This window comes from Serinus canaria, chromosome 1, assembly GCF_022539315.1.
Source record: "Serinus canaria isolate serCan28SL12 chromosome 1, serCan2020, whole genome shotgun sequence".
In the NCBI taxonomy this organism is placed as follows: Eukaryota; Metazoa; Chordata; class Aves; order Passeriformes; family Fringillidae; genus Serinus; species Serinus canaria.
The window spans coordinates 36,279,456-36,291,233 of NC_066313.1; the positions used below are offsets into that span (position 1 = coordinate 36,279,456).

General features: G+C 41.8%; 1 protein-coding gene across 1 annotated transcript in view; it reads right to left on the reverse strand.

Moving 5' to 3' along the window:
- Window positions 1–11,004, reverse strand: part of SLC36A4 (solute carrier family 36 member 4) — an 87,649-nt gene extending 76,645 nt beyond the window's left edge. The window contains 5 exon segments of the mRNA XM_009102748.4: window positions 927–1,015; window positions 1,847–1,937; window positions 2,453–2,576; window positions 10,897–10,980; window positions 10,983–11,004. Coding sequence (XP_009100996.3) covers window positions 927–1,015; window positions 1,847–1,937; window positions 2,453–2,576; window positions 10,897–10,980; window positions 10,983–11,004 — 410 coding nt within the window.
- Window positions 11,005–11,778: the final 774 nt, after the last annotated feature.

The following is an 11,778-nucleotide window of genomic DNA, read 5'->3' on the forward strand; positions in this document are numbered from 1 at the left end:
ATCTAAAAGTCACAAAGAACTTAAACAGAATCCAACTCTTGATGCACAAGCAGTTAATCACAATTGATTCAATGATCTTATTTCAGTCATGAACTTTAAAGACCATTCAAAACTACACAGGAAAAATTCAGGAATGACAGGGACCGTTCACAGTACAAGATCATATTAATCTGGTAAAATAGATTTTCCAGCTACAGGGACATTAATAGCTTTGTGATTCTACTCAGTTCAAAAGTTCATTGCAACATGAGACCCTCCCACTGCTTCTCTTTAACATCTGACAGTACAATAAAAATGTTTAATGAAAATCACTGTTAATCAAAATTCTCTGTCAGTCAAACCTGAGGAACTGCTTGCCCACAGTACTGCACGTGTCACTTGGAGGAATATTTATCTGCTCAATAGCACCATTTTAACACATTCCTTCAGCACTACAAATTCAAAGAATCAAGTTGCCACAATTCAGAGACAGAGCTCACATATAATCATGAAAGACACTAACAGTATTTCTTAGTTTATCTTTTACTCCTATAAAGTACTTATAAACTGGGTATTCATAGATTATTTACATTTTTTAAAGCAATGAAGACTCAGAAGCTCTATGAATATAAAGAAGGACTTGGGCAATTAAAACTGCCAAGAGAAAGACCTGATTATTTGCCAGCAGGGAAGAAGGTACTGGGAAAAACAAGTTAAACCAATCTCATTTTGTGTATGTGCAGAGAACAAATACATTTTTTCAATGTGTTGCACAAAGCATAGCTATCATTACTAGGTGCACACTAAGAACTTGAGAAGAAGATTCTAAACTGACAGGAGAAACTGCTAGAGCACCAGAGTATTTCGTAGACCAAAAATCACAAATAGAAAAGAGGAATTTAAAATTACTTTCAACTCAGCAACTGAATGAGTATTTCCACATTTACCTCTGACATAGAGAGTGGCTGCAACGTACCAAGATGTGCATACAGTGAACAGATATAACTCCTATGAACACAAGGCTGATTGGTCCAACCTGGTATGGAAAAAAAAAGGGATGACACACGAAACACAGAAGTTTTCATGGAAGTATGCTGGGGAGAAATCTTTACATGAAATTTAACATTGTAGCAAACAAAGTAATAATTAAAATTTTTTCACCCTCATCAGGCTGCTGCTGCTGTTTCATGTCATCCCTTATTTCAGTTCACTACATAAGAGAAGGCTGTTCAGGGGTGATCAAGCCATAAGAACCAAATGAGTACTTCACTCCTCTGTTTCACTTGCCAAAAAAGTTTTTCAAGAAAGAAGACTGCATAGACTGCACAATTCAGCAGTTTGAACCACTTGAATGGCAATGACAGTGGAAGTTACAAGCTCCAGACAATTCCAAAATTAAATAATTTGCTTCACAATAGATGCTTGACTACAAGTCTTCACAGAAAGAACTTGCCTTACACACATGTAACTTTCGATCTCAAACTGAACAACTTGTACTATGGAATTACATGATTATTTAGTCATAAGGTGAAAATTTCATTTGATTAAATTTACCCTGCCCTTGGAAATGCATTGTTTGTTACCAGGCATAAACAACCTGGGCTATACCCTATTTCTGCAAAAACACTTGATTGATTTAACAAGCTGATGCTTCATCCTAAAACATGCAATCAGTCTCTAGAGAAGTCTGTACAAAGATTAAACAACCCCATAGAAACAATTCCCATGAGACATCACAGGAGTCTGAGTAAATCAAAACATTTCTTTTTTTTTCTGACAAATAAGCATTGAGATTTTAGTTTTTCAGGACATGTATCTGTAAATCTTTCTACATGATTCTTCTAGTCTATGAAAAAAGAATTCTTACCACAATGCCAGCGTTTTTTATTGCAAGTGGAAGACCAAGAAGGCCAGTTCCGATGTTTCCCTTGAGGAGGTGAGTCAGTGTTTGTATAAACCTGAGGATAAAATGTCACATTAGAAGTACACATGGATGGGGTAGAGGACAAAAACAGAACCTCACCCTTTCTCTATAATAAAATGATAAATTTCAAGTTTCAACTTGAGATTTACAGTGGTCCAGCTATTTTAAAGGAAGTGCAACACATTCAAATAATGTTTTTATTCATCCTTACATGTGAGCACCCTCAAATAGAACACACAAGTCTGATCTTCAGTTCTTTACTCCAGCTTGTGAGATGTTAATTTCTCAGCCAGTTCTTTTCATAGTTCTAATCACTTTATAAATAGGAACCTTGAAATATTTTACAGCCAGGACATTGTTAGCTTCAAAAGAAGTGAGAACCTACTCAAAATGGGATGCTTTTGGGGAGAATTATGCAAAGTCCTTATGTATAACCACAAAGCTGTTCTGCAGGTCCAAGAAGACCCTTTCAAAGTTCAGAATACTGCTCATAAGAAACAAGACAGAGGCAAAAATCTGAACAAGCTGATGATTAAGATTAACACATACGTAATGCCTTCTTCATTATCAAGCTGGTAGTGTGCCTTAACTGGCAGGAAAGTATTTTCATGGTCTTCATCTGAGATGCCATCTGAGTCTTCTTCATCAATTAAAGGCTTCATTACTTCCATGCCTGTACAACAGAGGCAACACTACATTAGCATTAGAAACAAGTTTACAGTTCAGAAGTAAGACATGATTCGAACTTCCCATACAATGAGGTTTTAACATGTTCCTAAATACAAAGATGATTTAAGCAGATTTATAGAGCACAAGTTTGTACAGTCTCTCTCTTTAAAGTGGCACACCATCTTATCATCACTATTATTATTATTATCATACTTATTATAATTTTTATGGCCAAACACTACAGTTTTTCATTAAGAAAAGCAAATTTCTATCATGAAAATGTCACTGGTTTAAACCACTTTTCAAGCTAATGCAACATAAAGCATAACAGAAAAGTCATGCATCATTACAAAAGGGCGAGATTCACCTTAAAACTGATAGTTACTTCAGAATTACACACTAAGTCTGCATTCAGAGAGGCAAGACATACTGAAAGTATCTCCATTCATTGAAGAAAGAACCAAAATACAGGAATCAGGTTGCATGCTTTGAAAGCTGCAATTTCCTGAACCTTTTAAACTGGCATAAAATTCCAGCTAAGTAACAGCACCAAGTAACAGCAAGCAGTCAGTAGTGAACAAAATTGCCTTTTAGGCAAAACGATCATCTTATGCCAGTTTAATGTTGAGGAAATTATAACCATTTTAAATTACTACAGTTAAGCAAAGCAAATCCTGCCAAGAGCAAAAAGATTATTTAACCTACACTTGCCTACCACAGTATCCATTCATAAAATATGTTGAGTAAGTCTCAAGTTTCATAACTTTCACCAAAAAAAAAAAAGAAAATCCCTGTAATGTCAGCATTCTGTATTAAAACAAGCAAACAAAGAAACAAACCAATTCACTACATTTACATTTACATTACTAAGCAGCTATTTAGTGTCAGGGTTTTGGTCATAATAGGGCTACCAGGAGTGGCTTCAGTGGGAAGCTGCAGGAAGCATCTCCCAAGTTAATAGAGCCAATGTCAGCTGCTTCCTGGACAGATCTGCTGTGGGACAAGTCGAAGCCCATCAGCAATGGTGGCAGCACCTCTGCAATAACATAGTTAAGAAGGGGAAAAAAACTGCCAAGCAGCTACAGCTGGAGAGTGAACTGAGAATATGTGAGAGGAGCAGCCCTGCAGACACCAAGGTCAGTGCAGAAGGAGGGGCAGGAGGGGCTCCAGGCACCAGAGCTGAGATCCCCCTGCAGCCCATGGGGCAGCCCATGGTGAGCAGCTGTGCCCCTGCAGCCCATGGTGCAGCCGTGGTGGAGCAGAGATCCACCTGCAGCTCCTGGAGGACCCCACAGTTGAGCAGCTGGATGTCCAAAGAAGGCTGTGACCTCAAAGGAAGCTCACACTGGAGCAGACTTCCAGGCAGAGGACCAGTGGCCCCATGGAGAGAAGAGTCTAAGTTTGGAGCAGGTTTGCGACCCCATAGAAACCCACACTGGAGCAGTTTCCAGAAGACTTTCTCCCATGGGAGGGGAACATGGAAACATGTTCCACACTGAACATGGAAAGAGTGTGAGGAATTCTCCCACTGAGGAGAAAGAAGCAGAAGAAACAACATGGTGAACTGACCACAGTCCCCATGCCCCATCACCCTGCACAACTGGAGGGGAGGAATTACAGAAATTGTGAGTGAAGTTGAACCTGGGAAGAATGGAGAGATGGGTAGAAGGTTTTTTAAGATTTATTCTTATTTCTCATTACCCTGCTCTTATTTGACTGATAAGAAATCCAACTAATTTACCCAAGTCGAGTCTGTTTTGCCCATGACTGTAATTGGCGAGTGATCTCTCCCTGTCCTTTTCTTAACCCATACCATAAGCATTTTGTTATATTTTCTCCAGCTAAGGAGAGGAGTCATAGAGTAGTAGCTTTTGTGGACACTCAGAATCCAGCCAGAGTCAACCCACCACAGCCATTAAACAAATCATTAAGGTTTTTATGAAGTCTTGGAGATGTTTAACCCACCAGCAGAGCGCTGAAGCCAATGCTAAAAAACTTCTAAAGAAAAACTGTAGAACAACTGTAAAAATCCCACAAAGCAGAAAGCAGCTAATCCAAGCCCTTAACATTAAATCATATAGCTCAATCTCTCCTGAAAACACCAAAGAGTTGTCAAAATTTCATGTCTGAAAAGCTGAAAGCTCATAATGAAAGCACTTGACAGAAGCAAAGATGCCCAGACAAGAGCAAAAATCAGAGGTCAGAGACTCAACCAGAAAAAACACTGCAAAGCAAATTTATTCTCAGTGATATTCTAATTATATAAGTCAGGGTGGACTTCACCACATTTCTGTACATGGCACATAGTCTGTGAATTGATCAAAAGAAGGATCACCAGAGTTCCCTCCCACTGCTCCCACAGCACTGTGCTGGCTAGTTCTTGATGATGCCACAACCACCCTCCCCCTCAGCTCTGAGTCCCTGCTGGGCTCATTTGATGCTCACAAAGACCTGCATACTTTAGTTCTGGAGTAAAAGTTTGCCTCCTCAGGGATCAGAGGGAGCAGGAAGTTTCACCCAGTGAGCAATTAATTAGGCTGATTTAAATTCTTTAAGGTATTGATTCTTAACTAACAATCTGAAGGAACAAGCCAAACTACAAGCATGCAAGTCTGTGATCACATGAAATACGACAACATATAAAAGAAATAATACTTAAATTTATTTTCCAGTTTTGTCTTCATCACATTTTGTAGGATACTGTCATAATGCTAAACAATAATGACAACACACAGTAAGTAAGGCTCTTATTTAGTGCTAGCAGAGGACTAGCATGACCCACAGGACCAACAGCTTTGGTGAGTATCAGCAACTGCTCAGTCAAGGGACAAAAGTAAAATTTTCTTCTTTCATTGCAACCTGAGACTGGAACATTTGGCATATACATACATCTACACTGTTTACCATGCAGCCAGATGACACACAGAAGACTCTGAACTTTATTCAAACATCCCATTTTACTTTCTCTCCCAACTTCCTGACCTATCTTCTGATCACAAAGGTAGTCTTTTAAGAATAGATTTAGATATACTCAAGCATTGCCCTCATCTTTCAAGTAATTAAATTTTCCCTAACACAAGCTATTTTTCTTCTGAAAAGTCATGCCCCCATGCTTAAAGCCATCTAGTCATCTCAGGGTTATTGTTATCACTGTCCCACTGCCCCATTCACCCACTTTCTCAGAAATGGCTTAAATTAGACTCAAGAACATCCATTTCCAATATGCACACTAAGGCTGGGAGTTTCCTGTTCCTAATCTAATGTAACAATACATTTGAGAATAAATTCCATTAGAAGTTTTAAAACACAGGCTACAGCAACATCATCAACTCACACTGCCATAACTATACAGGTTATGACTTACTACGGGTTTCTCTGAAATACTGCATTATATAAAACATTCCAAGAATGCTATCTGGTCTCTATCCTAGCCATAAAAATGTTCTTGAGTAGCTTCTTTTCCTCATCATTCCTCCTTCATCCCATGACTGCTGTAGAGTTTTGGCCTAAAAATGTGAACCCATAAACAGTAATGGTACTGAGACATAAATAGGAGGTTTGGATCACGTGGCTATCTAAGCACAGGTTTTTATTTGATAATAGATCTCTACTGTTGGAATAGTGTGGCTGTGTCCCACCATCCATACCCACAGTGACATCCAGGTTTGTGTAACATCCACATTTAATGGGTCCAAACTTGTATTCTAAAGCACATGAGACAAAAAAGCTTGAGCATATTTGGATCTAGCTTGAAATTCATTATTCTGCAACATCCACAGTCACTGTCAGAAAACTGGCACTGAATACTCCCACATTTATTTTGATTCTTTCCTACAAAGGTCCAATATGTGCAATTTAAACACAATCTCAAACTGCAGCACAAGAACAGCATATGCATGTCATACCTGAATCAGAGATGAAGTTGTCTTGCTGCTCTCACAAAGCACATGGTACAGAGGACACTTCAGCCAACATTATTAGATCCATACTCCACCAAACTTGGCTGCACCCAAACACACTATGAATAATCCCACCCAGTGCTCAGCCATGAAACTCACTGAAAATTTTGCATTATCATAATTCATAATTCAACTAAAAATAAGGAAATTCATTTCTGCACACCCTTTTTTTTCACTTAGACAAAGTACCAGCCAATTTTCAGCCCTTCCATCACCCAATATGAATTTCTTTTTCCCTTGTTCCACCACGAAAATCTTTTCAGATCAAATGCTATCTTTTGATTGTCTTTAACAGTTAATTAAACTGACATTATTTCTGCTTTATTCTGTGATCACCCATGCAAGCAGGGTGCCAAAAAGCTCTGCACGTACTGCTACTATCAAGCAAGGAAACACAAAGTGCATTTCATCTTCTCCCAGCATCACCACTGCAATGTTGAAACTAATTCCTTAAGCCACTGGAGAGATATATTCATTACAGCTACACATCACAGTATAATCATGCATAAATGTCAACACTGTGTCCTCAAAGACCCAAATTTCAATCATTAATCAGCCTCCAGTAACACAGAGAGATTAAGTCCACAGTGTTAATATTGTTACAAGTATTATTCCCAATTTTGTGTCTTCACGTGTACTTTTCTATCCCCTAGAATTTGCCAGCATCTTGCCAACACTTATGGACATACTGCCAAAGAAACCTTTGAACTGTTACTAAATTTACTTAATTCACAAGCTTTTCAAGCACACTGAAGAAATCCTCTAGCTCAAAAGTTCACCAAAGAAATTAATTTTCACCAAGAACTTCAGTTAATTTTCCTATATTGCTCAAGCAACTAACCCTTCCAAATTTAACTGAACCACTCAGCACCACAGGAGATAAAAGTGATCTCCATCATTTTCATTTCATGGAAGAAACCGTGACAAAAGAATGAAGCAGTTTGCCAGGCAGGCATAGCAAGCTAAAGGATATATTAAAAATAAAAGCCAAGTACGATCCTCTAATGTTCCTTTGGACAAGGTCGCACCCCAGACACATTCATGTCTAAAACCCTTTTTCCAAATCCAATTTAACAATATGGTCTGGTTTTCATTTGCTTGGGGTTTTTGTCCCTTCAGGTTTTTGAAGTCAGTGTCAGCAAACTGAATGAACTGGATTTGACAGACAAGCATATAAAGATTTGGGGGACAGGATATAGCATAACATTGTTTGCATCAGCTGGTTTTACTCGCTCATGGGAGAGGGAACACACAGGTCTTGTTGGAGCAACACTTCACACATCTATTAAGTGCTCAGCAAAGAGCAGTAGGCAGAGGAGGTCTTGCACACACTTCACTGTTCAGTCAGCTTCTACACAAGAACATGCCCACAGGGCCAGAAACACTGCCCAAGATTCACAAACTGAGAACTGTGTTTATTAAACAGAGGGTGACCCAGTGCCTCTGTAATTGGGATAAAGATTCAACTTAGCAAGCAGCTGTTTTGACTGGGCCAGCATGCTCCATAAAAGAGAAAATCAGCACCACATCTTTTTATACTAGCCTAAAATGCACGTTCCCACAGGCTATGAAAAGTCATATTCATGATCCTGAGGGCATACCTAGAGCTTCTGCCACCAGGGCTGGCTGCTTTTATGGGTCAAAGTTAGTGACTGAATTATGAACAAGCAGACACATTCAAGGAGTCTTCACTGCAGTGTTAACACAAAAGAAACATTTATATCTGGCAGCAGTCACACCTGTGACAACAGGAGAGGCTCAGTGTTCCCAGCAACTGCATTCACTTGCCAGATGATCTGTGTATTACCTCTGTCCTGCGGAGAGGCATTTCAGTTCAGCATTCAGAACCAGGGCTCTCAAGATAAATTTAATTACAAAGAAAACATTGTGACTAATTATTTTCAAAGTAATGCTCAGTTACTCCCTCAACCACAGGAGGAAATAGCTGTTTAGCTACTTAGGTACTTTAGCCTACAAATAACCCTCCCAGCACTTCTCCAGAAGACATCTCACTGTACAATACAGCTTTGTCCACAAAGCACACATGATCGGCTGTCATATTTCCACCACCTCCAAAGAAATTACAGAGCAAGACAAAGTGACTGTGAATAGTACTGCCAGAGGCATGCTGGCCCAGATGGATAAACCTTGGTAAATTTTCCTAGCTCAAGGGGGAAGTAACAGATAATCCCATTAAACCATAGAAAAGCCAGCTCCCTCTTTATTTTCTACTACAGCTACTCCTGTTGAATATAAGAGACATAAAAACAAACAAGCAAAATGCTCAAAATAAAATACATTATTCAGTTTGAAAATTGAAAAGGAAAATCTCCTCTGGTTTAAAATTACTATTAAATACTAATAATTACATTTTCCAAGATAGTAAAAGTGAGCATCAGCTTTTGTTGTGCTTGTTTGTCAAGAACTACAAGCTATGTTTCATGCCGTTATTTGCATCCCTTTTTATTTCTCTTTGGAAAATAAATCTCCTCATTTATTTCTCTCCATTACAGACTGTAACTGAAAGTAGATTTATTCAGCTTTGTGGTAGACTGCATTAATGTTGAGAATGGTTATTTCTAAGCAAATGTTGAAAGTCAATAACACCTCACAATAAGCAGGAGGAAGTGTTTGCTTTTGCATTGTAACTGTCGGATCCAGAAGGCTCATAAAATGGGCACACTTGCAGTTATTAAACCAAAGTGCACACAGGTCTGCATAGCTATTGCACACTTAGAGAGGAGCAGTTTTACCCCAACCCACAATGGATCATTTATTTGGACAGACACTAGTGTTAAATAATCCACTATCCTGTCTAGACCAAACCACACATATCTACAATTAACACACTCTTAAATGACAATGCATTGGCAAGACTTCAGTTTTATTAAGTATTCAATAGCATGGAACCAAGCAAAAGACTTTGGAACTCTTATCAGGTATGGAACTACATTTTTAAATAGTTAATAACATAGAAAATCCAGTTTCTAGGGGTTCTGACAGGAAAAACTGTCCAGTGTGTGTACTTCTGGGGGAAAAAAAGAAAAAAGCTCTAAAATTTCTTTCAGCAACCTTTCCTCCAAAGTGACAATCTCTCGATGCAGGATGGATCAGCACTGGGGACAACAAAATTTGAAGCATGTCTTCCAAGTCCTACCATTGCCACTGCATAGGACAAGATCTGCAAATTACAGTGGAATTGTAATCCTCAGATTCCCAGCAAAGGGAACTAGGATGACTGGGGGACTGAAGCATGTCTCTTATGAAGAAAGGCTGAGAGAGCTGGGCTTGTTCAGCCTCAAGAAGCAGCAGCTTAGAGGAGACCTCATCAATATATAGAAGTATTTAAAGAGGGGTGCCAGGAGGATGGAGCCAGGCTCTACTCAGTGGTGCCAACCACTAGGGCACGAGGCAATGGGCAGAAACTGATGCACAGGAAGATGCTCCTGAACAGGAGGAATAACTTCTTTATAGCATGGGTGACCGTGCACTGGAACAGGTAACCCAGAGAGGCTGTGAATTGTTCCTCTCCGGAGATACTCAAAAACCGTTTGGAGGCAATCCTGGGCCATGAGCTCTAGAATGGCCCTGCTTGAGCAGGGAGGTTGGACCACATGAACCCACTGTGGTCCCTTCCAACCTGACCCGATCTGTGATTCTGAAAACACAGCTCTGAGATGAGATTTTCCATGTCTCCAGCCCAGCCACAACTATATAACTAAAACTACTACGTGCTAATTTGTCGACCCATGGGCAGAAAAACTAAGAGATGAACATCTAGGTGTCCTCCATCAATTAGATTTAAAGGTGATACGACTAATATACTGTAAATGCCATAAATACAATACCGCTAACATGTAAACACACACATGTTCCGGGAAAAGCCAACCCAGATTTCCAGGGCAGATAAATGCACCACCGATGCAAAGAGAACGTATTTCCATGAACTTCCACGGAGGCCGTGACTTCACCAAGAAGCCGAGCGCCAGTCAGGTGCGACTGACGCCCCGGGGGAGCGGCCCCCGCCGCCCCGCAGAGCCCCGGCTGCGCTGCCCTCAGCCCGCCTGGCCCCGGTGCCGCCGATCCCGCCCCGGCAACTCAGCCCCCGCCGCCGCCTCCGCGGCCCCGGCGAGGCGGAGACACCGCAGCGCAGCGCCCACCCCCACTCCAGGTGGGATGGTTCATCCCGCCCGCCTCGGTGCGCCGAGCGCCGCAGCGCATCCCCGGTGGGCCGAACCATCTCTCCTGAAGCGGAGGGGGGGCAGGGGCCGGCCGGCCGGTCCCGACGCTCAAGCCCCCTCCTCCCCGCCCCGCAGCCAGCCGCCATCCCGCCGCCGCCGGGCAGCACGGCTCGCGTCGCCTCACCCAGCTCCTCCCTGCCCGCGCCGGCCATCGCCCCACCGGGCTCCGCTCGCCCTTCCGCCGATGTGGAGCCGGCCGGCGCGGCGCATGCGCCCGGCGGGAGCGAACCATCGAGGGCGGCGGGCAGGCAGGCGGGCCCTGCGCGGGCTGAGGGAGGCGGTGCCGCTCCCGGTGCGGGGCCGCCGTCTTCCTCGGCCTCCTGCCCCGGCAGCAGGACCGGAAGAGTCCTGGAGTATCTCTACTTGGAAGGGACCCATAAGGATCTTCAACGCCCTGCTCCATGTAGGAGCACCTAAAGTCAAACCGTGTGACTAAGAGCGCTGTCCAGACACTCCCTAGCCGTGACATCATTGCCATCCTTAGGGATGCTCCTTGGCTTTGCTGCGGCCCCAGCTGTGATGGCCCCACAAAACGGTGCCTCTCGGCAGCGCTGGGGAGGCCGTTTTTGGATGGGGCACTGCAAGCTTTGAGCCAAAATTAATCGGCTAAGACGGCAGAGATGAGTGTGAAGAGTTCAGCAGAGCTGGACCGCTGGAACTCTTGGAGATTAACCACTAACCTCCCCACCTTAACTTGTTATGCTAGTTCCTTTCCAGTATTTCTTCTTTCCTGCCAGTATTGCTTCAGCAGACCTCCCTATATTTATGGCTGATTTGACTTAATAAAGTTTCCAGCTGCTGCTTTCCTACAGAAACTTTTTTTTCATGGAGAATATAGGATAAAGTAATTTGATTTTTTTTTTCCCTACACAAGAAAAATGCAGTCTTCTGAGGCTTCTCATAAACTGCAGTCATCTTTAGACATACATCATTAATTAATTTATCTACAATGAAGAATTTCCAGTGAGGAAAGCATCCATTTTCAATTGTCAAATTTATGTGCATT